At 40.0% G+C, this 26,386-nt stretch overlaps 1 protein-coding gene across 1 annotated transcript in view; it reads right to left on the bottom strand.

Annotated features, from left to right (window-relative positions):
• Positions 1 to 25,375, bottom strand: part of PLBD1 (phospholipase B domain containing 1) — a 38,689-nt gene extending 13,314 nt beyond the window's left edge. The window contains exons 1-6 of the mRNA XM_039700938.1: positions 25,222 to 25,375; positions 18,564 to 18,783; positions 12,043 to 12,126; positions 9,836 to 9,974; positions 2,797 to 2,961; positions 1,492 to 1,636 (exon numbers count right to left, since the gene is read on the bottom strand). Coding sequence (XP_039556872.1) covers positions 1,492 to 1,636; positions 2,797 to 2,961; positions 9,836 to 9,974; positions 12,043 to 12,126; positions 18,564 to 18,783; positions 25,222 to 25,303 — 835 coding nt within the window. The 5' untranslated portion in view covers positions 25,304 to 25,375. The remainder of the gene's footprint in view (positions 1 to 1,491; positions 1,637 to 2,796; positions 2,962 to 9,835; positions 9,975 to 12,042; positions 12,127 to 18,563; positions 18,784 to 25,221) is intronic.
• Positions 25,376 to 26,386: the final 1,011 nt, after the last annotated feature.

Below are 26,386 nucleotides of genomic sequence, written 5' to 3'. Positions count from 1 at the left end.
AAAGGGACAACTGAAAGACATCACCACAGACTTTCACTAAAAATAAATTAATAAATGCTCTGTGCAGCTGATCATGACCCCCAATTTTGAATCTGCAGCACAGTGCAGCATACAACAGTTGCTAAATAGAGCCACATTCTTGTCAAGGCAAGTGCTATCATCAGTATTTCAGCTGAGAGATGTGAGAGCCAGAATAACCTCATGAACACTCACATGATGAACAGAACTCAGAAACCTTTGCTTTCAATCAAATTACACAGGCTTGGCAAAATTCCTTGCAACAAGCAAGTGAAATTCCTCCAAGGCAATTGCAGATAATCCAAGCTCTTGAAAGGCTGTACACTTAAGAGCATTCAGACTACTTTACCCCTTCCTCAAATTAAAAATCTCACTTGTCAGAAAATTCCTGAGAAGGGTCACTGAGGAGGGTCAGACCCTCACAGAAAAAGGCTTGTTTTCAACATGAAATGAATGCAACTGCTTTTCAAAACATTCTCCCAGTCACAGTCTCAGGAGCCCCTGCCATGAAGAAACCCTTGCCCTTACAGTAAGGCACCATTACTCAACAAAGCATATTTCAAAATCATCAGCCAACAAAATTCATTAGAATGAGATAGTCTCCTATGGTACTTACTTAATTTAAAATGTTTTATGAAGATTCTTGACTGTTTAGGTATTTTTGAACTTGAAATTTCACCTCTAAAAGCTTATGCAATGTCAGCTCTAAGAGGGCGTTACAGATTTGCTTTGGTTTTTCACGTTCCCATTTCTTGGTGCTATTCTGTACCAAGAGCACATATTTTGCTACTCAAACATTATTTGCTGGCGATTTCTAACATTTGGCCTAATCTTCCCAAAAGAGACTCTAAAGATTTTGGCTGGCTATATTATTAACACACCAAATAAGCATTAAAACATACTCCTCTCTGTGACAGCTTATAGAGAAGCTGGAAAAGGAAGAAAAATAAAAAGGAGGAAAGGAAAAAAAATAAAAAAACAACAAAACTACTGAAGGCTCCTGAACCCAACATCAAAGAAGCCAATACACTTTCAAACATCAAGTGTTTGATACTCAGTAATAATCCCATTACAGCATGAGTCATGTCACAATGGTAAACAGAAGCACTCAAAATTGTTGTTACCAAACATGTGAATGCTACAGGCATGGTGAGGAGTTCAGCACTTGAGATGACTACAGACCACACAAGCAGAATTCAAAGCAGCATGTTTGTGCCAGAGGTAAAATATTTAACCAGTACTATTCAGAGCACTGAAGGTGATTAAACAACAAAAGACAATGACAACAATATCATGTTCAAGATACAAAATTCAAGCTGTCATTTTGTCCTCTTGGTGGCTACAAGTTCTAAGGTAGATTGAAGCCAATGCTTGTTGAGTTACCATCCTTTTCACAGCCAGGACAAATACAAGACAGCAAAGTGGTCCTTGCCAAATTGAATATCTCCATAGTTTTGGTTTTCTTGACTTTACCTGGGTAACTACTGAATGAGAGACGGCCAGTGCTGGTGTATGGATCAACTATATTGAAGTTCCAATGCTTATATATTCTCAGTGTGGCTGCATAAGTAAACCAGCTGGAATGGGCAAAATATATATTCTCATATCCAGGTAGAACCTGGAAAACAGAAGCAGAAAGATTCATAATTTCAGACCCCATGATATTTTGCATGTTTTCTACCTGATAGAAACTAGGAGAACTTTGTTTTAAGTAGTTTGATTAATTGCATTATTGAAGAAAGAGCAGATTCTTATGCTTTTAGCTGTGTACTAAATTAATTTCTGAAACCTCTTGAAACAATTCCTGCCCATGTGTTGTTTTCAAAATAAAACATTGTGGGGTTATTTGGGATACCTGCATCACATGGTATAGGCTTTCCCCCAGTTTCATTTGGAGTATTTCTATTCACACATTCAAATCAGATCTTTTCAAACATATCCAACATTAATTTTAAACATACTGTTTCTGTGAGAATTCCTCTGGTTCATTTTGAAGTGAAGCACAGAAGCAAATACAAGTAAATTTAATTTGAAGAGGTAAATATATATATTGATGGTACATGTCTTCAAAATATTTCCCTGGTTCCACAATTTTTGTGAGCTCAGAAACCTCTTACTGTAGGCAAATGCTTCAGTTAACATTTCTCAGTTTAAGGTGAATATTGTTGCTCTGCAATACATTGAGTCTCCGGATGCTGATTAAATCTCCTTAATAATTTTAACTGAAAAATGTAATTGCCACCATGATGCATCAGTCACTCATCTTAAAACTGTGGGGCTTTTTCTGTCATCACTCCTACTGGAAAGCCATTCAAAGGTATCACTATTAACAGAAAACATCAGCTACTTGCATCTATTTGTTTTTACATTAGCACTGACCTTTAGTTTAAATTATCCTTTTCCTTTTTTCCCTGCCTATTTGCCCAAGGTATTTGTAGTCACTCACAACATCCCTTTTCAGACTTCACTTCTCTAGGTGAATGAGTTATTTTCATCCAGTCTCCTCTCCCTGGTAGCTCCTCATTCCCTAGTAGTTCTAACAGCTTTTCAACACCCATCTCCGTGGTTTTGGTTTGGTCTTTTCCCTCAACTTGAACACAAGTGAGAAAAACTGGACTCAAAATCCTAGAGGCACAAATGACAACTGCATATATACATCTTGATCATTGACAGAAGTCTCTTTATACACAAGCAACATGAACAGGGAAGAATCCAGAAATGCAAACTCATGACACTGCAAATCAACACAGTCACTGGAGATTAAGTTCTGGTGTTCACCTTGATCAGTGCAGAGCAGTGTCCCATGTCCCACTGGTATCTCCCATGGCCTCCTGAATCCACATTGCATTGTCCACCCCGTGCAGAATAATCAAATAATGCAGGAATAAGGTCCAACAGGTCTCCAACTGCATTCAGAAACTGGACATCAAAGTTGCTCAGTGGCTGAATAAAAAAGAAGATGACAAAAACCACTTTGAGACAGAAAAACATCAAGACAGCCTCAGTGGTTAGAATTTTTCTTTTTCTCCAGAAGGAAGCTCTTGCATGGTCTATGAAATGCCTCCTGGCAAGGCCCAGATGCTCACACTCCGTATGGCAACAGGCACTGAGGAAACTTTCAGGATCTGGCCCTTGTAGTGGCATTACCAATGCTACAATTTCTGAGACAAAAAAGAAGATGTAGCTTCATTTTTGCCTCAAAAGTGTGTTTGCAAACAGCATGCTAATTAGTCTGTTGTTATGGATTTAATGAGATAAAATTTAATTTTTTTGTTTATCTAGATGTCTTTGAAACATCTTCCACTAATGCTCTTGGGAGCTCTCAGATTTTTATAAACGCTGCAATTTAAGATATCCTCAGGACTGAGGAGGAAGAAACAAATGAGGGAAAAAATGTTAGTAAATACCAATCAAATAGCTGAATAAAGAAAGTCAGTCAAAAGGCACTCTGCTATGTGCTTTAGAAAACTCCTTCTGATTGGAGCTAGCCAGGGTTAACTACACACAGCTGATTGTGCAACACACTCTTTAGAACCTCCTCTTACTTTGCCTTTTCAAAAATAAGAGCTTAATAGTGGTTTAACCTCAACCTTCAAATACCGTTTTCTAAATATTTCCTGTTCTTGTTTTCACCATGCCTTCTGTTAGTCAAGGCTTAAGAAAAAAAGTCAGAACACACATCACTGTGGTGCTGTGAATAGTAATTTTATAATGCCACATAATAATTTAGCAAAGAAACACATTATTTGCAATACAAATCACTGTTACTAAACCATATAGATGACCTCTCTACAAACCCCAGTTAAGGGGAACAAAAAAAAAAATGAAATAGCATCAAATCCATTTACATTTCATTCAGAATAAAAGTATTCTGAATATTTTTATATTGAGTATAATATATTCAATATAAAATATTAAATTCTGAATTCTGTGTTATCCATTTGCTGCTTTGGCCAAAAGAATAACCAACAGGAAAACCAGAAATCATGTAAACTCCAGTCCATGTATCCCATAGGAAGGAATTAGACCTTCCCACAATATTTAGAGACAAGACAAATAAGCCATTCTGACAATTAAAACCATTCATGGCAGAAGGCCCCAACCGTGGCTATAGTTTTAGGGAGAAATCCAAAACAAACTTTCATGCATTACATTGCTTTAGTTCATCATGTTTTTGCTGTAAAGATCCAAACAGGCAGCAACATCAAGACACATGTCTTTGGATAGTTTTAAGCAACTTAGAGGTATGACTGAGTTACGAACCAGTCACAATTTTCTTTCATTGGAATCCATTAGAGAGAGACTTGGCACTGTTTAAGCACCATTTTCCCCATCCAGCTGCACTGAAAACCCACCACACAATAAGAAAAAGCCATTTTCCAAAGTCTGATTCACACAGGCATCATTGTACAGTACCACCAGGAAGGGAGAAAACTGGCTTGCATGAGATTGCTCCAGCAATCAAGATATTTTAATTGTACTTGACATCCATTTGCTACCAGTCCATATTATCCTTAAAAAAACCTGCTTTCACTGGACTATCTACAGGTAGCTACATTGATACTGCTACAGCATTGGTCAGAATTGCCTGTATATTTTTTTAAAGTTTCACATTTCTGTGCTTTCTTACCGTCACTCCAAATCAAAACTTCTGTAACTATTAGGAAGTCCATTCAAATTTGAAAAAAAGTACCAAGCAATGAAGCTTTCAGAACAATAGGCACAGAAAGGTGCTCAAAGAGCAGGAGGAATGACCCACTCAAAGCACAGGTTATGCAAATTCCTAAGGCACTGGGTGAGATTAGGCTGCCAGCTGCCAAAACCAGCCAAAATATCAGAGATGCAAAAGACAGACTAGGTTGATAAGCACCCCCTAGAGTTCTGTTTTCATCCCCTTTTTGAGGGCCAAGCAAATTTTGTTCCAGTTTATTTCCAAAAATTCATTACTCTCCTTGAATAAACCTGGTTTTGTGTTTAAGACTGTCTGATGTGACATCACATAAGCACTGTGCTCCTCTGGAGTGGAGTGAAACAATGCATTCAAACAGAAGACACGTTGCGGGCCCAGTCTGGGAATTTCGGGAGTGGTCTGAAGCATTTGCCACAACACAGCTGAGAGCCCCAGTTTTGGAAAAACTACAGCTGATTTCCAGCATTTATGGAGAACTCCTCTCTCTGAGGAGTTAATCAGTGTCCACTAGCAAGAATTAGACCCAAAAAACTGCATCATAAAATGCATGCTACAATTCTTTGTAATTGCTTTTTCCCATCTCACACAGCAATGTCAGAAAAACTCATTATAAACGTCATTTAGATCCTGAAGAAGAATGAACGAACTAAACTGAAAAGCAGAGAGGTGTAAAGCTACATCAAAAGTCCTTCTGTGAGAGAATGTGTGCCTCCTCTAGGGTGCTCTCATGAACAGCAAAACAAAAAATCCGTTTGCGTTACATCCAAGGAAGGGAGAAATAAACTTGAGGTGTAAAGCTACATCAAAAGTCCTTCTGTGAGAGAATGTGTGCCTCCTCTAGGGTGCTCTCATGAACAGCAAAACAAAAAATCCATTTGAGTTTGAGTTACATCCAAGGAAGGGAGAAATAAACTCACAAAGGGCAGCAGAAAGGAGAGAAACAGCCCTAAAAGCTTGTTTACATGGGATATTAAAATAGGCAAGTTATTCAATAACAATTGTTTTCCAGTAACTTCTCCAAGCCTGAGCACTCTGAGTACAAAATAAGGAAGTACAAATAGAGAACTATCCTGGAGTCATTGTAGTATTTAAAACTCTGACACCTCCTTATTCAAGAGTAATATCCCTGCGTAGACAAGCCCAAGATTAATCACAGTGTTGGAAGAACATTAGGCAGATGAAAAGGCTTTATGTTCTTTGAGTGCCCCTCCCTCAGAAACTGTCTTGACAAAAGGGTTGGGTTTGTTTACTGGATATAAAATGTTGCTAAACCAGATGGAATAATGTCACATTTTAACATAAAGATGTATTCAAATTTTGACATCACTCTTAATGATACCTGTAAATATCAAATTCAAAATACATAAGTTTCCAATGTACATTGCCTTCATGCAGGTCTTAATGGAAGAATTTACCTAAACAGTCCTCAGGAGAGCAGACTCCACGCAATAAAAACCCAAAGTTTAGAACAATACAATACAAAGCATTTCCTTCAGGAAAAAAAAAATCTATATATACTAGTGCTACTATCAAACCATTCAAAGCCCAAATTTTCTTTCTGCAGTAAGGCTCAGTTACTTGTGGCAGACACAGTGGTTCTACAATATTCAAGTAAAGCAATCTGAATTTTTGGGGAGAGCAGAAAAACAGAACATTTTAGAGTTCCTTGTGTGCACGTTACTTGTGTGCCAATAAGCCAAGCCTCACTTAAGAAGTATCTATCTGGCTCTGGTTTCAACCTACCACGTGCACGTTACTTGTGTGCCAATAAGCCAAGCCTCACTTAAGAAGTATCTGGCTCTGGTTTCAACCTACCACACATAGTACCAGAAAACAGAATTAAAAAATTAAAAGCAGATTAGCTATGAAACAGCTTGTTTTCATTCTCCTGAAAAGGAAATAGTTCTACACAACTTGCCCAGTGCTCAGTGTTAATTCACAGACTTTGTAAACAGAGCTCCTTTTCTTCATCCCCCTTATCTCTTTTTGCCTATCCATGTCAACCAAACAGCTTCTCAGTGTTCAGGAGAGCATCTTGTCTATGTATGATCATTCATGGTGCAGGGAAACATCAGAACCTTGAAACTCAACTCCTCTTCCCCTTCTCTTTCTCATGTCTCTGGTGTTTTGGGAGTTAAGGGGAAAACCTTCCTAGCCTTTCTTCTACAGCATTTACTCTTATTTTAAGCTTAAGACAGTGGGAACAATTGTTTTCTATGTATACAGAATAACGTGCTGAATTTAGAAGTACATGTAGCTTTCCCAACAGCAAGTAGAACATCAGAACATCAGGCAACAAAATACAGACTGTCGCTTGTCGAGTTTTGGCTTGGTTTTTTTTGAGGTTTAGGGGGTTTCTTTTCTTTTGTTTGAGTGTGGGTAAAAAAAAGGAACATAAAAATGCCCTAATTCATACAAGAGGTATTTTTAATATTTCTGATGTTCATTACCACCATTAATTCAAACTATTGAACAACTAGAGATCAAAAGATAAATTTGTTCCTAATGAGGATAATCCAAAGGCAATCAACACATGGAAAGGATTCTTTTATGAATTAAACAAAATAGTATCTACTAAAGGAAAGAGGTAAGAAGAGACCTTTAAAGCACTGAGGAAAATGCGCAATAGGAATGAGATTTGCTTTTAAAAACATGCAGAATTTGTTACAGAGACTTTCAGTATGAAATTACTTTGATTGTTTTATTTTGAGAATTGAGTAACAGAAAAGTATTTGTTACTGGAGTTGTCCAAAAAAAAATAAAAATAAAAACAATTGGGTTAATAGAACCAAAGTACAATACTTAAAAATAAGAAAAAAAGTCATCTACTAGGTAAATTTATTTGCGCTTTGGATGGTAGATTTCTTTAATCACAAGGAATAAGGAAGATACTGGTGGTGTTTTTGCTTGTTTGGTTGGTTTGTGAGTTTAGTTGGGGCTTTTAAGTGCCAACAGTTTACAGAAGCTGAGTTGATTCTCAGATAAATGGATGTGTCAAAGCTAGAATACTAGCCAGAAGCTTTGCAGCTGCACCTGTTTTTATTGCCCACGTAAGCTCACAGCAACAGCCCTCAAGCTCTGTTTCCTGAAGGAGATCCTAACAGCAATAAATATGCACACACAGTGGTAGCCTAATCTCTCAAAAGTACTTGAAAAGCATCATGGTATCCAACAAAATTAATTACCTGTACTTTTAGAGAACATTTCACAGAATGTCAGATATCATTTTGATGCCAAGAAAAACCAAGGACCTAGCTGCAAGAGCAGCTGTCCAAAATGTACTCCAGGACAAGGACTGATGTTAACTTAGTCGCTGTGGCAAAGAGAGGAAACAGCAGCACCATTTCCAGTAAGAAATACATACACAGTGAACATTTTTGCTTTGAATAAAAGTGTATGCATCTCAACATAGGTGATAATGTCCAAAGCTAAAATTGTGCCTGGCATGGAAAAGAGTCAAAATAAATCCCACCAACTGCTGCAAGCATATTTGAGAAAAGAAAAAAAAATTCATGCATATAAATTGATAATGGAGGACACATATATTTCAGCCTGAACCACACTTTGTAACTGTCACCAAATGCAGTAGTCTTTTTATGACATGCTAGTGAGATCTCTAAAAAGAGGATGAAAAATATTCACACACTTCAGAGGTCAGTACTTTTTTAGTATCAATTGCATAGTTAAATAAGCAAGCATCAGGGAACACACTTTGCACTCAAGACACGCCTATTCCAAAGAAGTAACTCAGACACAAGCCAGCACTTTTCCCTTCTCCCCACATGAATCTAAAAGATTCTGAAGCAGCAAAAAAACCAAAAACCTGATGAGCTTGACAGAGCTCTTCAGATACATGAATTACAAAAGGACATTAATGTGCTCTTTTCCTAGAAAGTCAACATTTTTAGTGTTTTCCCCTACAAACTCAGGTCCCTCAGGATGGATTATTATGACAAACACTTTTTTTTTTCCCCAGTTTTATGTGGCTCCCCATTCATGAAAGCCCCAGAGTGACTTCTATGCAAGAAAGATGTAAATTTTACTAAAATGCAACTGTTTACAATACAGAACGCCCAACTTCTCAAAATTCTTGGTATGATTAACCTAGGTAAGGTCAACTACAATTACTCAAGTCCTTCCTCTCACACTGAAAAACTGTTTTTAGTGTTTTCCCCTACAAACTCAGGTCCCTCAGGATGGATTATTATTATAAACATTTTTTCCCCCCAGTTTTATCTGCTCCCCATTCCTGAAAGCCCCAGAGTGACTTCTATGCAAGAAAGATGTAAATTTTACTAAAATGCAACTGTTTACAATTCAGAACTCCCAACTTCTCAAAATTCTTGGCATGATTAACCTAGGTAAGAAGGTCAACTACAATTACTCAAGTCGTTCCTCTCACACTGAAAAACGTATTAGATATTAGACTTTAGGACAGCATTATAATTGCCATATCTCTACTGGAGTTAAAGGAGTTCTGCTATTATATACAAGCTGATGATCTGGAATACAATTCTAATTGAAATCAAAGAAAAACAAATTATGAAAAAACACAAAAAAATCCCAACTAAACCATCAAAATCTATCCTATCTGACCTGCCACAACACAGCACAGATCTTTTGTAAACATGTATTTTTGAGACTTAAAAGACAGAAAAGGAAAAGTCATTTAGTAAAGTAAAACATACTCTACAATAGAAATGCTTTTAGGATTTGAAATCTAATGCTTGAAAATAAAAATGAAAGCTTTAATTCATGCTGTTGCAGGTACTCTTTATACCTAAATGGTCATTTGCTTAATAACAATTGTAAAGCCACAGCAACAAGCACTTTAGAAGTGTCTGTCCTTCCAACATTCACATGGATACAAAAGCCACTCCCAACTTAATCACCACGTGAGTGCCCAGGGTTCCAAGCCCCTTGTGAAGAACCTGTGGGCCAAGTGCTCAGTCACATTGTCTACACTGAACAACCACTAAAGATTTTGCAGAATGGCATGCAGAAGGCATACTTCCCACTAAGTATCCTATATCTGTTTTTTATTTTTAAAAAGTGGATCCCCTTCTCCCTTGTTTGTCCATTGACATCCCAGCCCCAGCTACTGAAAAAGAGGTGCAGTAGTCTTACTGTTAGTTTATGTAGTTTAGCCCACTCGAGGGCTCCCATGTACAGACCATCCAACTGTGCAATAACATAGCCAGCATGCCTCCAAAATGGGTCATCCTTATTACTTCTGATTTGTTGTCTTGTCCATTGATCTTGCTTCCTGCAGAGGAACAAACAGGTTGGGGTTTTCTTGGGGTTTTTTAAAAGTATAATTGATAATGCACGGAAGGGACAAATACATCATGACCCAGATGGTCCAGTCTCACTGAAGATTTGAGGAAAATCGTGCTTTGGAAATCTTGCATATATAAGCATTATATCCTCCAAGTGTAAATGTTCAGACTTAAGCAAAATACCTTACAATCATGTGCCTCTACCAGATTTTAGTGTCAAAGAAGGAATTGGACTTCATGTTTGTGGAGGATTTTGCTATAGCAAATTTAGTCAGTAAAGGGAAACAAGTGTTTCACAAGTTGGATGAAACATTCTCTTTTAAATGTCTATTTAAGAATAAAAATAGACTGACATTTGAAGAGCCTCCTTCTCTCCACAGGTTCAAGTGCAATGAAGGCTTTCTGCTAGTGGTGCTCAAACATTGCCTGAGAACCAGGTCTATGCTCCTCTGAGTCAAGTGTTTCACAAGTTGGATGAAACATTCTCTTTTAAATGTCTATTTAAGAATAAAAATAGACTGACATTTGAAGAGCCCCCTTCTCTCCCCAGGTTCAAGTGCAATGAAGGCTTTCTGCTGGTGGTGCTCAAACATTGCCTGAAAACCATGTCTATGCTCCTCTGAGCAGCAGGTGTGGGGCCAAACAACTGTACCCTGCCACATCCAGTCAGGAGCCAAATTGCCCAGGTTTAGAGTATGAGGCAACACAATCTGAACAGACCCTAGGGCAAGAGCCACCAACATGGTAAGGATCTCTCAGAATTCTCTCTTTTGCTGTGCACAAAGGGCCACAAAAGAACCACAGGAAATGAGAATCAGATGCTGGCCTCTTCCATCCTCCTGTATCTATCCATCCAGCACTACGTAAAGTAACAAAATAGAGAGGACAAACCTGTAAAGGAAGCAAACTCTTCCAGCAGCATATGGGTGAGAAAACCAACCAGAGTTAGCTTTCTAGAAACAACATGATGCAAGAAGTATGTCCAAGGAAATAGGGATATGATCAGAGCATTTAGGGCTAAGGACTTCCAGGACAACACAGCAATCCATATTGCAAAACTGCTATGAAGTAAAGCAGTGATGCAGGAGTTGAGGATAGAGACAATAGAAAAGCAACACAAGGCCACCTAGTATTGCCCCTTTCATCCAGCAATGCATCTTGGGGAATACAGCTGCTATGCTGTGTCATTCTAGGAAAAAACATACACATTGATATGGTAGCTATCCCATTTTTCTCATAAGGAGGAGCACAGCAATGCTGAAAAATGATAGCAAGGGAGCACTAAGATTATTTGTTCTATGCTTTGGATAAGCTAAAACAAACTAACTTTATATACGCACACCAATAACAGTCACATATTCAACCCCTAATGGAAAGGGCAAGAGGAAAAGGCAGATATTCAACCCCTTATGGAAAAGGCAGAGACGGAAAAAAATAGTTCCCAAAAGTGACCATTTCAAACAAATATTTGTAATGGAATAAAAACACAAGTCTAAGGATATTAAAATAACTTCCCAGTACTTGGCTTGGTTCTTCTCCTATTGTCGTTTCCCCACTAGTATAACTGCATTAGTTGAGCAGCTACACTTTTTTTAACTTTTGATTTTACAGCTAAAATGAAAAGTGAATCACAACTTTTGTGATTAGAATAGAATTTACATTGGTAGTAGAATAAAATACTAACCTAACAGAAGAAGAAAAGGATACACAATGCAAAAAGATTAAGGTGTCAGGAGACCACTGTTCAGGGCAATATTGAAAATATCAACTTTTCAAAAATGGAATTTTACTAGAATGATCTTGAGAATTCATTGACATTTTCCCCATCCTTTGGCAGCAATGGTCTCAAACATTTATTTGAAAGAATCAGAATTAAGGAAGGGCATATGCACTTCTTCATGTATATTTAGAATTTCTTTTAATAATAATGGCATTCAATCAGAGGGAAAGGAAGCATATGTTTCCCTCAGCCCATAAGTAAGAGAATAAAAAAAGGTGAAAATTCTGTCATCCTCCAACTCCAAGTTGATTTATTTTTAGCAAATAAATACATACGCCATAAAATTCTGAACTCCTCTTCGAATGGTGGGAGTCTTAATTAGCTGTGGATACATATTTGCAGCATGGTCATACATTTGCCTGAAAGAACAAGAGTAACAGGAGTTATTCCTTTGCATCTTCTGTTTACCAACTAGTTAATTAACATGCCTTGACAGACAAGCAACACGGACAACAAAGTAAGGTTTTCCTACTCACAGAAAACACTCCAGTGCATGACAAAGAGCAAAAGTAACACAAAAGGATTGTTAAAATGTGACTTACAATAAATTACTTTGCCAATGCCTGCTCAAGCTGCTGTACAATGGAAAGATGAGCAAGAATGAGATTGAACTACGTCATAACAAAACTGCACATTTAGGGAATGTTTGTAGGCCAGAAGCATCTTGAAAGCATTATCACATTAATTTAAGCACAACAGAAATAGTTTTCTGGAGACCTATGCTATTTGGAATCAAAAGAACCACAGAAGCAAAGGTAATGTAATTGGCTGATTCAGTTCATTTCACTCTTCAGAGAGAGAATTTCACCATGATATCTAGCAGGTTTTACTTGCCAGTAACCATGTTCCTTTCTGTTTAAGTTAATATCTCCATTTTTAAGTGTGTCTAAGACAATCCTACAAGTTACCACAGAAACTCCCACTCATGGCAGCCCTAAATAGATTCAGCTTCATGGAGACCAAAATTCTTGTGGTTTTTTCTGTTGTTGAATTCAGTTAGCTGTTTTATACACATTAAATATTAAAAACAAAAGTTGAAAGGGCTTTGTTGCTTGTTGGTTAGGGCTTTTTTCTTGAAGTGAAGTACTTCAAGATTAAATCAACTGTTAAAAAAAATGCTCAGGAGACCAGAATTAAAGTCACCCTTCCTTTTCAGCTGAAATGTAATTGTCTGATTCAAGCCAAAGTAAAACTTCAACATTTTTCTTAATGTGAGTCAAACTTAACCAACATTTTTTTTCAGTCACTGATTAAATTAAAGAAAAAAAGGGGGACATCAGCAGAGAATTATTTCACTGAGGTCTGGAATTGATAGAGATAGAATTACATCCGTCATCAGTACATTTATCTCCTACCAAGTGCTGAGAGAAAGAAAACAGCACTGAGAAACAGATACCAGCCTCAAGGAAAGCACATGCCAGCAAAATTCCTGTAATTAAACTTATGAGAGCAGCTTTCTCTGGGAGGGATGCAGACAGGAGCTCTTCCCAGTTTCCCTCAGGACATAATTAAAAAATACAGATAGAGATGATAGAACAGTTTGTTGATGACTAGAGAATCATCTACTGACCTTCTCCCCTCTTTCTGTCCCTTGCCCCATTCCCAGACAATTGCATGAACTTGATAGCATGATCCTGCTCTGCCTTATCTCAGCTCTGGTTCCATTCTGACAATCAAATCCAGTTGTCTCACACATTCAGGCAAAACAGTAATCTAGCAAAAATGTGATTTGTTTTTATTTGTAGTTTGAATTAGGTTGTGGACGGGAGATGCTGGGACAAAAGGGGAGCATTCAACAGCTTTGCACCATTACATTTTTCACAAAACTGCAGCTCCAGCAACAATTTTAGTTCTAGAGTTTTCTGTCTCCCATGTAAATCAAGACTACATAAAATATCATAACCTACTTCCAGAAGACTGCAAGAAAATTGGAGAAACAGAGCAATATCTCCACCCCTGCATATTCACAGAGAAGTTGGCACATAAAAAACCCAAGTAATTTTAGGAAGGGAACTAGAGCATAACATACTCTATACTAGAAATCAGAGTCTCATGTCACTAAAGAGGAGCAAATAGCACAAGTTGGTCCATCTGGCAGATGCTCATTTAGGGATTAGAGCCAGATGAGGAAGATAAAATCCAGCTAGGATACTGGCCTAACCACTGCCTAAGCCAGGACAAACGATCAGGCTTCCGACTCAGCCATCAGATCTACTCTCTGTTTTGCACTCAGAGGTTATGCAACACAAGGCAGATTTCACAGCAGTAGTATCTTTAGGCTGTCATGACTGATGTAGAGACTGAGTTAAGCTAGAATTGTGACTGAAAACACCTTCTTTAATGGTTTTCACTCCTATTTGCTGACAGAGGACAGACAATTCTTGGAACTTTTTTTTTTTTTCAATTATCATGGTTATCAAGATTTTTTTCCCCTAGTTGCTCTCTTCAGTTGTTTTTGCTTTTTTTTTCTTTAACAAAGCTTCTACGTGCATGGCTTGTGTGTTTTGTAAGTGCATTAGTCTCTGAATTAAACTAGATCACTACAGTAAGGCTTTGCAACTACACCTAAGGCCAAACACAAGGCAATTTCAAATCTGGGACAAGAATTCCAAGCCTAAAACCAGAAAAGAAGAGTCCTCCTTCTTTAAATTAGCAAGGAAGATGACAGGACTCCAGTCAGCTGAGGCTATATGAGGAAAGAGTAAAATTAATGTTGCTTCAAATTTAAATACTGTTTTTAGGCACCTGGCATGTCCCAGCTGGAACTGATTTAAAATAATGTCACAGATTTAGATGTGTTCTGCCACTAAGTAAAGTCAGGCCTCATTAACACTTCTCTGTTAGAAATGGGGAAAGGGAATTCAGAATTCTAAGAAATTTCTAAGAAAGCCAGAGCAAGTACCTTGGCTAGATGATATGACTGGACTTTGCAGAAAGGTGAGAGATTTGGGATACAAACAAGTGCTTGGATCCCCAGACACTACAGACACTAGAATTCAATTTATCCAGTGTCTAACTAGGCATTTTAAAAACATATGGATACTCTCATACTCTGAATCAGGTGTCAACATTAGAAAGATGAAGTATGCTCCAGAGAAGAGTCACATTTCTGTCATCACTGGAAAACTGGTCTGACCATTGCTTTTTCTACCACTGACCTATATAGTTAGAGCTGAAATTAATTATGCCCCAGTAATCCAAGATAAAACAGTTCTAGCATGTTTCATATTTTGATTTTTTTTAAAATCTCATAATTTTACAGACTGCTTAGGTTCCTACTATAGGCAAGGCATATACTTTTAAGAGAGATACTTTGTCACTCTTTTGATTACATGTTAAAGGGCCTAGCTGTGTCTGGAAACTCTTCTTCATGCCCTAAGAATAATGTGAGATCTCAGCTAGCTGAGAATTCCTGAAGGTCTCCAAATTGCAAGCCAAGCTGGACCTCCTGCTCATCCAACAGCTTCTGCAGGAAACTGTACTTCAACATGGGTTCAGGAACCAACATTTCCATCCTATCAATGCATCACATCAGAGCTCTTCCTAGTAGGACTTCTAGAATTTCTACAAAGACCCACGCTGGGTCTGCTTCATGGAGTCTTTGCCACATATGGATGCAGGACAGCTGGAGACCATGGAGTTGTTCAGGTAGCCATGTACTAAAAAGCTCTTCAATTACCAAGCACACCCAACGTTTTCACATTGGAAGGCTGTGTCTGAACCACCTGAGGTGTCTGTTCTGATAAGTCACGTAAGGGTCTCCACTCCAGCAGCTAAGTGGCTGACAATGCAAATAAAGCCTTCCTCAAAGCTAAACACATACCTACAGTCTCCCCCTTGCTCTTACCAAGAGCTTCAAAGGGAAGCTGGAGCTGTGGACACCAACATGTGCAAAAGAGAGTGTTTAGAAACACCTTCCCTAAGGAACATTGTGATGGTGCTACAGTTTCCCTAAAACAGGCTAAATGGGCCAGGCAGTCTGATGGGAATAGAGTTACTGATTGAGAAAGGCTGTTTCCCAGTTTTACTCCAGAAGACTTGTTTAACTGTCCCACAGATAAAACATCTGCCTGCATGTTAATTAGGATTCTCTAAATTTCTAGGCAAGATGAAGGAGAAATGGAGTTCTGAGTGCAATTGCAACATCTGCAGACTTAGGGAGTTCTCACTTCTCCTGCAATTTAGGAAATTGCAAACACAGTCTATAAAAGGGTTCATTAGCTGCAGTTTGGCAAATAAAAACCCACTAAGGTCATGCAGCTAAAACCTGAAGTAGTAGGTTCTCTGTCTTATCAAGAGTCAAGAGAGTATGTCACTATTTCATCTCAGTTCCTTACCTGAAACATTTTCAAAAGTTATTAGCTTCTGGAGAAGCCTTCTTTATCCAAAATAACTTTACACAAACTGACAGAAAAAATTGTTTGTAACTCTCAGTGAGAAATACACTTGCACTTCAGTTACAGACGGACAGTGGGGCAAAGAAAGAGCCAAAAAAATTAAACTCAGACAGTATGTGTAATATCTGATACTCATTGACAGCAAGTATTTTCAGGTTTTGCACTTGCCAGGGGATTTATTGGTGGATTTTCTTAAGAAGTCTCCTCAGAAAAGACAGGCTTTGGCTACTTCTGGTTTTGCATCTTAACCCACTCTTGCACTTAATCTCCTTTCAAACAGCTGAATTCCCCATTTTGCTTAAAAGCCTAAGTCTCAAGCCATACTTTTCCACATTAATACAAACCCTCAGCTTCAATTCTGTTCATTACTAGTTCTGGTATATCCACTTCTTCACAAAGGGCCACTCAGTGCTGGAGCTGTTAGCCCTAGAGTAACAGCAGCCAGGGCTAGGAACCAACCTCAGTAAGCACATGACCTGCACAAGGCAAAAGCCTTGAGCAGAATAACTTGGATAACTTCACTTCTGTGAATCTTCACTTAACACACATGGGGAACAAAAAAAAAGGGGAGAAAACATCCTTCCTCTAAAGGTTAGCCTAGAATAAGACAGCAGATAAATCCCTGCAGACACTCTTTCACATTCAAACCACATTAAAAGGAACAGACACATACTTAAGTTTGTTTCAAACCCAGGAAGACACATAAATCTACTGTGGAGGCAGAAGAGGAAAGGGTGTGAGTTGTTCCTACCACAGCACTACTTGCCATCTAATTGAGCTTAGCATGGACTGTGCTACCTGCATTAAGACAAAACTTAAGCTTAATCACCTATTGATTAACACACAAAGGCAAAGCCTTAGAAAAAAACCTGCTGAACAATACCCAATTTTAACAATATTCTAAATGCAATGCTAGCATTCCCCAGATTCAGGGATAATTTACCTAAACTGACTGAATAGTGCAAGGCAATAACCTCCCATGCCAAATAATCCAACAACAGATCCCTCATAAACTTAATTTCCTTTCCTGTCTGGAGTACAGGTTGTGTACTATGAACTTTAGGACTCCTCCACTCTCTCAGAAGTGTTTTGTTATTGACAAATATTACTTTATTGAATTTCTTTTATACACTTCCAGAGACCTTGGTGCCTCACCAGCAAAACCTACTAGAGAGTCACATTATCATATGCTCAGAGAACTACCCATAAATATTAACTGATCTTAAAATATATCAGTAATTAAATTAATATAATCTTGTCCAGCAGCCATATCTGACAAATGTTCAGCAGACAACCTTCCCTTGCTGGCCTGTGCAACACAGCCTATGGGTATTTATTTCAGTCCACTGAAAGCAAAGCTGGTGAACCCAAAACGTCAGGTCACAGCAGCCATCACAAACTTCTCCCAGCATCAGAAACTTGGAATTTTTCTTTTCCTATGACTGTGTTGATAGAGCAAAAGATGGAGCTTGTTCAACAAGCCACATATCATGTTCTTAGCTGCATCACCAGCTATAGAGAATCATGGAATCTCTTAGAAGATTGGAAAAAACCTTTAAAATCATGAAGTCCAACCCAGCACCACCACCTGCTATCAGTAAGTATTTCATAGTGTCATCATGTCTTCCAGCTTAGCCAAGGAAAGAACAAAGTCTGGTTAATTTTTTTGCTTGGCTATTTTTTGGGGTTATGGATTTTTCTGTTTGTTTTACTTTAGGAAAAAAACCCTGCACTGGATTTGTAACAAGTACAGAATTCTCTCACTTTTCATAGATGTGCACTGTGGGAAAGGCTCAGTCCCTCAGGGCTTCCGGGACAACACTAACCCTTCTAGACATACCCCAGTCTGCCTTCAGGTCTATAGTGCATTTTTTAATTTTTTTTTAAGTTGGTCAAGACAACTCCCCACACTGTGAAGTTTTAGTATCTGCTCTCTAGCAGTTTCTTGACAATATTTGCTGAAAAACATCCTTAAGGAAGCCCTGCAGACCTTGCTAGCAACATTTCTCCCTGCCTGAGCTGCTCTCAACTGCCTGATCAGCCACCAAACTACAAGCTAGGGAAATAACCACACTTTTTGCTACTCCTTATGCACTTTGTTACACTTACATTATTTTGTGATTACATTACTTAAGCAGTAATACAGATACAGTACCAATCTATCCCACCAAGGTGTTGGGAGATCCTGCAGGATGAGAAGGGGAGGGCACATACTGATCCCATAATGAAGAAGCTACACTTTGTACCTGCTACTAATTAAAAGAACAGCACACAGATGCAAAATGTATCATTAGTTCAAATGGAAAGGAATTTAGGACAATGAAAGCAAACAAAAAACCTCACAAGTACAGAAATCCACTGGAAGTGCCATGAATTGAGTTGCTTCCTGAAGTACTTACGGAGCTGTGAGATAGCCTTCCAAGAAGCCAGCAACATACATAATATCTTCATTGCTTAAGGTCTGAGAGCCATAGCCTGCTCTGATCTCCAGGACTCCCCAGCCTGTTGTCTGTAGACTGTTGTTGTAGAAGCCATAAGCATCTCCACTCCTGTCCAGCATATTCTTGACCTGAAGTATTTTTTCTGCTCTATTCCAGTACACAGTTGCATAGCGGAGTTCTGCGGTGGAGAAGAAAGGAGATAAGGGTAACAAACATAAGTAGGTGTTTCCTATGCAATACTGAAATGTCAAGACAGTGTTTTGGCAATTTTAAAAAGTTAATTTTATAGCTTTCCATCAGGCTTAGTTCTACTACAGAGATCAACACTAATGTTAATGTACTGAAAAAGGGCATGAGGACTAACTTTACAAAAGCTCACAGCTAAACATTCTCATGTTATTCTTCTGGAAGTTTTCTACAACTCTTTCAGTGTACAGCTCCAGCACAGCAGAATGTAGACATATGAGAAGTATTTCCTTACCTGGCTCAGAAGACAGTCTATACAAATCTTATTGAAAGCAACTTTAGAAGACAGCATGCCTTAGCAACTGCAAAGGATTATTAAACTACTGTTGACTTAATTTTCCACCTAAACATTCAAAAACTTGCAAAAGCTTTCTACACAGACCATCTGGGGAACCAATCCCTGAGATGGCATAACAGAAGCACTAGGACTCAGTGGATCACAAACAAAGACAAAGACAAAAGTAGGTATGAAGTCCTTTACAAGATACACAGTGTCTACCATGCATCTGAAATAGAACTGATCCCAAGCATGATACAAACAGGAAGGAAGGGCAATAGACCTCTCAGAGTTCCATTTGGACTGCTGTTTTAAGAAATAGATTCTTGATTAGCTGTGTTTTAATCCTGCAAAGCTGAAGAACAAAGAGCAAGGTAAACTGCTTTCTGGAAAAAAAAACCAAAACCAAACCACCAAACAAACAATAACAAAATCAAAAAAGTCCCATGCCATACAATTCTAACTGAATTCTAAGATGGGCTGTGATTACATCAGCTCTCTATGCATGACTGATCAAACCACTACTACATCACTGTGAGAAGAGTTTAAAAAAATCATACATCAGAGGTCCCAGAAAATTTGAAAAGTTTTAAGGGATAAATTCATAAACAGCCCTTCTGAATGACTGCACAGCCCTCTGGCATATCATCAGCACACTTGCTGAGGGAACACTGCCCCATCATGGAGATTAGCAAGGAAGATGCTGACCAGTATCAGCCCTGGCACAGACCACTTGTTACCAGCCTCCAGCAAGGCTGGTAGCACTGTGCACTAGGTCAGTCTCCATGACATACTAGGGACACTTCTCATGGGAACAGAAAATGCATTGGCAGAACCAGAATTTTAGTAGTGAAAGGACTTGGCTTTTTCCACATTCTATGAAAAGAAATTGTTACATGAGTCTATTCAGAAATGAAGTAATTTCAGGGTCTTGGAACACAGTGTTTAAAAACATGTTTTTCATCTGCTAGGTAGTGAGGCTATTTAAAGGACAGACAAGACAGACTTTCAGTAACTCTTCAAGCAACCATGAGCTTAGTTTAGGAGACAGCAGAAGACTATCTTCTAGTAATAGAAGCAATAATTTCTACTTTAGATTAAAAGTAAACACAGGAATCACTCAGACTGAAAAATCTGTGAACAGAAGAGCAGGCTGATAAGGGTCATCACTGATGAAAGCCAAAGACCACCTTACAAAGCTAAAGCTTACACACCAAAAAAGTCAGGGAAAAGGAAGTCTGTGAGGGGGTGATGCAAGGAGTCAGAGCAGTAAATGGGAGGGCTGGTTCCAGCCAAGAAGCCCATTGCAGGGCAGAGGAGAGACTACTTGCACAGTCAACAAAGATGTTGAGGAACGGATAAAAAGAGAAAGAACAAAGTAAGGCAAACCCTTGCCATCTTTCTATCTCTTCAGGAGGCTGTGGAGAGGTGGCTGGAATTCAACAGGAATCAGGGCAGCTGGGTACTGCTATTAGTGCCTGCAAACTAAATAGGTATGTCAGAATACCTATTACACCTATAGAGAAACTATGTCTGCCTGAAGCAAAAGTGCTGCTGCTGTTCTTTGGAGAAGAAAGCTGATGCCAAAGCCAGACAGACCATCTGACACAGGTACTCTTACACAGCAGACTGGGCTCCTTTGATGTTCTGCCAGAGCATGAACGTGCAGAACTATTTTCAAAAGACCGAAAAAACTTTTGAATTACTCCTGGAGTTTGCCCTGCCCCAGCCTCCCTGCATGACAAATTTAATCTGAAGAAAACCAGGACTCAAAGAGGATGGGAGGGAAGGGGAAACATCAAATTACAGGATAATTTGCTACAAACCTTGAGAGGCCTTTCAAGGAATAGCATCAAGGTAGCTGTTATAGTTTAACAACAATGCTGGAAACCACCATTTCCCACCACTATTTCCCATTGACTCATCATCTCATTTCACCTTGCAGTTGGACTTAAGACTACAAGCTACACTGTAAAAACTACACTACAATGTAGTCAAAGCATTTAGTACCACCTAACCTTTACAATTTTTTTTTCTGTATTTATCTAAACAAGCAGGACTGCCTTTACCAAGAAAACCATTCAGAACTATAATGCGGAATATAGCTATACAAGAAGCATGTGCACACTTTCAAACATTCTGATTTCTGGAAAAAACGTTTGAGTAATATTGAATATTATTGCCATTTTTACATTTATTTTTGGAGGGTGAGGCAGGGGCCCTAGCACCTCTTATCCCAGCATTCATATTGATCAATTTTTGCATATAAAGCAATTGTAATGTCTCTAGGAACCTACAAATCATCCTTTCATCATCAAAGTTAGGACCTCCAAGTGTTCAGCTTACTAGAACTCCTATGAATCAGACTGTGATAATCTGTAACTATTCCACAGCAGTGTTGCTTAGAATAACCTCAATAACAGACCAAAGCACACACTGTCTACTGCAATTAAATAAAAATCCTGGGGGATAGGGTGGGCCAGTGGAATCACCCTTCCCCTCCACGAGCCAGCCAGGAGCACAGCACAGCATCAGCAATGCAGAGTTTCAACACAACCACCAGTGGGGTGGGAGAGAGACGGGCAGAAGTGCAATGATAGAACAAACCTGGAAAAAAGAGTTTCTTCTCCTTTCTGGGACTGAGAGGAACCCTCCTTCAAGCTGCCTGCTTTTAAAGATACATCAACCATTCTGCCAAATATCGATCCAGAAACAGGGGCTATAGCTGGGAGAGTGCTGGAATTTCTACAGCCAGTGAGAAATATCTGCTTTCAGCCAAAATTATTCCCTAAATAATGGGGAAAGGATATTCAGCCAGAAACATAGAGGTGGTAGCGGTCCCTTTGGGTTTTAAGCCAAAACACCAAATCTGTTCTCTGCCTTTTGGGCTCAATACAGGCATTTTGAAAGTTATGTTAAAACTGTACATTGTCTTTTACTTGGTGGCAGCAGAAAAGTAGAAATGCATACATGTGCATTAGAATAGGAAACAAGCAATTTAAGATAGAGGACTGACATGAGATGAAACACAAGGAAAGCAGATGGTGAAGAAGACATGAAGGAATAGCAGCAATTTGCAAGAAAAGAACAGAATTGACAGAGAAAATGAAAAATTAAAGAAAAGCAGTATGGAGATGGCCCAAGACAATCTAACAAGCACACTATTACTAATATTTATTGAATAAATTAGAGCCAAAAAATAACACCTGGCATGCATTAAGAACACCAATAAGATTTATTTGACAATATGCAACAGCTGCTTTTCTTTAGGCTTTCCCAGCTATAAGCTGTTTTTAAAACATACCTATATCAAGTTAGGTTGCTGGACTTTATTATTAGAGAAATGAGTAGAGCTCTTTTCCTTGCAGATTAAAGAATTAAAGTCTGGGGGTGAGAAATAATATTTATATTTTTCCTTAGTCTGCCAAGCAAGCCAACTCACAAGCAATGGAACACAGGTTAGTTCATACATAACAAGCCAAATTAACAATTGTGAGCATCTCCTACTAATATGAAAACTACTAGTTTCCTTAATTACTAATTTAATTACTAATTTTTATCTGTGGCTTTCCTAATGTGAAGCTATTTTTTTGTAGAGGTGTTCTTCACAGATTCTGCCTATAAACTTTCCACTAAACAGGGAAGATATCACTCTCCTGTTTCACTGAAAACTAGTTTTGCATCACTTCAAAATACAAAAAAAATCCAGAACAAAATTGCATGTTTGATTTCAGTATACCCTCCCCTACAACTAATGTTCAGTAGTAAAGATTATATTATCACAGTATAGCATTTAAAAATCTCAGGTCAACCATAATAATGGTGTTTCTGTTCAATGTTTTAATTTGAAAGAGCTTGACCTATTTTTTCATTAAAATTTTTATAGAATCATAGAGTGTTAAGGTTCGGAAGTGAACTTAAAAATCATCTAGTTCCAACCTCCCTGCCACAGGCCTAGTCACCTCTCACTAGTCCAGGTTGCTCAGGGCCCCATCCAACTCGCCCTTGAACATTTCCAGGATGGGACATCCAGAACTCACCTGGGCAACCTGTGCCAGTGCCTCGCCACCCTCACAGTAAAGAATGTCTTCCTGTACCTAACCTCAGTCTGCCCTCATTCAGTCTAAAACCACTACCACTTGTTCTGTCACTGCCTGCTCATATGAAAAGTCCATCTTCCTCCTTTTTACAATTCCCCTCCAGGTACTGGAAGGCTGCAGTGGGACTCTCCAGGCTGAACAATCCCAGTTCCCTCAGTCTGCCTTTGCAGGAGAGGTGCTCCTTCCCTCTGACCATCTTTGTGACTTCCTCTGATCCTGCCTAGCCATGTGTTTATTTTTTTGAGAAGCATCCTTTTAACGATTTTTAAAAGGCTGTATAACTCTAAAGAACAAGGGAGATTTCAATATACGGTTATGATTGGAATCTATTACAAAACAAAAGTATTTCAGGGCTTCTTTAGAGATTAGCTTAAACCACACATGAAATTAACACAAAGCTCAGTAATTGTCAAATAAAGGAGTAAATGCTTTCTTGATCTGCTTGAATATAAGCTATTTGTGTTTTCTATTCTACTGGCCTTAATTCATCCTATTTCCTCAAGCATTTCAGGTCTAAGTAATTTTTCAGTTTGCTTCCAACAGGCCTGTCATTTGAAGCCTAATGCCCTGATTTGAGCTTACATCAGTGAAAAGCAATATTCAAATGTGACCTATCAATTAAGAGTTTCAGTCTTGCATGGTTTTCACGGTCACAAGGATACTTACTAGTAAAACTTAGCAAATGAAGCAAATTTGCCAAAACAGTTACAGGTACCTAGTACAGGTCACCCAGAGGAAACAAACAAGTGGCTTCACTAATCTCAGAGCACCTCAATTTAAGTCATACTAAAGAACATTCTCCAGAAACATTTTCCAAAGTGTATGATGAATAATCTTCAAGGCATTCAAAGTGCTAAAGAAAAATGAACCAATTTTAAAAAACCCAAACAACAGAATCTAGACAATTCACAATGTTGAAAGCCATTTACTCCATTAAATTGCCTAAAGGCATTTCTATTTGCTCCTTTGTAGTTTTCTACCAGTTATGTTAGAAATCAGTTGGGCATTAGGTGAAACTACTTCGTACCCTAAACTTGCTTCCATTTCCTCTAGACAATTTACAGCTGACCCTTCATTCCAACCTCCTAACTGAAGTTTTTGCTGATCCAGGTAAAGTTTTGAAAGTATGTCTGCAAGATGAGATAGGACTGCCCACAAAATGATATGCTTATAATATTTTGCACACATTGGAACAACTGTTACGTGATTTTCTCCTTGGTTTGTGGCACTTAATGCATTCACTGGGAAATTCCTGGAAGATAAGCACCAAATCCAGCCCTTAAAACCTTCAGAATTTATTGAAAGCAGCACAAGACCGAGATACTATGTCCCTGCCCAAGGCAGCGCGGTTGGAACAAGATGATCCTTGAGGTCCCTTCCAACTCACACCATTCTGGGGTTCCAAATGAGCTCTGAAGCGCAGACCGTGACCTACACCCCACAAGGCAGCACTAAACTCTGTTAGTCACAAATTGCAGCACGCTGTAGGCCACAGCTCCACAACGATGTCTTCACCCTGAACGATTCCCGTGCCTGCATACGGCACCGAAAACCAGCTCGACTGGGAGCGCATGGCAATTTCCCACCTGTTGGATCCTCAGTTTGATTCCCCGCGCCCCTTCTGGGAACGGGGAGGATGTTTAGAAAGCGCCGGCACCGAACACCCACGAGGCAGCCCGGCCGCCGGGCACGAGGCGCTGGCGGAGCAGCCCTGAGGGGGCCGGAGCCAGCCCGGCCTGCGGGGTCCCGCCGTGGGGAGCGCGGCGGCCTCGCACCCACGTCCCAGGCAGCACGGGGCGGAGGCGCAGCTGCCACAGGCGGAGCCCATCGGTACCCCGGGAGAGCCGCAGCCTCCGCCGCAGCCGAGCCCGGGCCGGGCTACCCCTCCCGACCGCCTGGCGACACTGGCGGGGCAGCCCCTGTGACTCCTGCCGTCCCCCCACCACGGCGAGGGGGCTCTGGCCGGCCGCCCCCGCGCCCCCGCTCGCCTCACCTGCGCGGCCGCCCGCCGCCGCCCACAGGAGGACGAGCGCCCAGCAGCAGCAGCGGCACACGCCGCCGCCCGCCCGGGCCATGCCGCCGCTCCCCCGCGACTCCTCCGAGCGCCGGGAGGCGGCGGGACTTTAAGAAGTTCCCTCGCTCGGGGCAGGTCTCGCCGCTGCCCCCGCCTCCTCCGGCGCCCGCCCCGGCCGCGGCGCCCCGTGCTGGAGGTGGCCGTGCCGGGGACGGTTGTTCCCCGCGCCGGCCGCCGGGATGTGCCCCGGGAGCGGCGGCATCTTTCCTGCCCCGATAAGGGTTTGGAGACCCCAAGGCCGGCTGAGGTGTGGGAATCGCTCCTGGCCGAGGTCCGGCCTCGCAGGGTCCCTAGGCAGGAGCCTGTGGCGCCCCTGGACTTCCCGACGGTGGTTAACCTTGGAGGGGCGAAAGTTTGCCAAGAGCGGCCTGCGAAAAGACACAAGAGGAGTTGGGCGATGCGGTGTCAAAATATGCGTTTTTCGTCACAGTGTGAGAAACGACAGCGAAGGGCAGCTTTCAGCCCTGTTAGAACAGTAACTGCTGTGTGTGTCCCAGCAGAAGAAATGAGGGACAGAACTTTTCCTAGGGTTTACAGATCGAGACAACTTTCCTTGGAGTTTTCCTTTGCACCCGTGATTCAGACGATTTTGAGGCACTGCATTTTGGTCTCACCCAGTGTTGGATATTCTGCCATTATCTGAAAATGGCCATTATTTGGACGTTGTGTTTCAGTAATTGTTTAAGACAGTTTGAATTTGATACCGGTGCCTGTAATAGCCTCACATAACAAGATCACATGCCAACCAGCTCAGGCCAAGTAGCAAGCCTTGGCCCCAAGCCCTGGGCAAGAGCACTGTGTCACCAGGCTGCAGGGATCCTTCCATACCTATCACCGCTTTGTTCTGGTCTGCTTTTCACTTAGAGAGAAGGAAAAAACAGGCATTCAAACCAGAAACCAGGATTTTTTAAAAGAGTAGCCAGCGTTGATTTTATTGTGGTGTGTAGGTAACAGATACGTGCAGGGACAGAACCATGTGAAAAAGAAATTTACCAGAAGATTAGTCCATCAACTCATTGCTAAGGTAACTATTTCTCTTCACAAAATGATACCAAATTTATTGTCCGAAGAACTCTGGAAAGAG

The sequence above is a fragment of the Passer montanus genome, unplaced genomic scaffold (genome assembly GCF_014805655.1).
Source record: "Passer montanus isolate IOZ18808 unplaced genomic scaffold, ASM1480565v1 scaffold146, whole genome shotgun sequence".
NCBI classification, from domain to species: Eukaryota; Metazoa; Chordata; class Aves; order Passeriformes; family Passeridae; genus Passer; species Passer montanus.
This window is presented reverse-complemented; position numbering and strand designations above follow the sequence as displayed.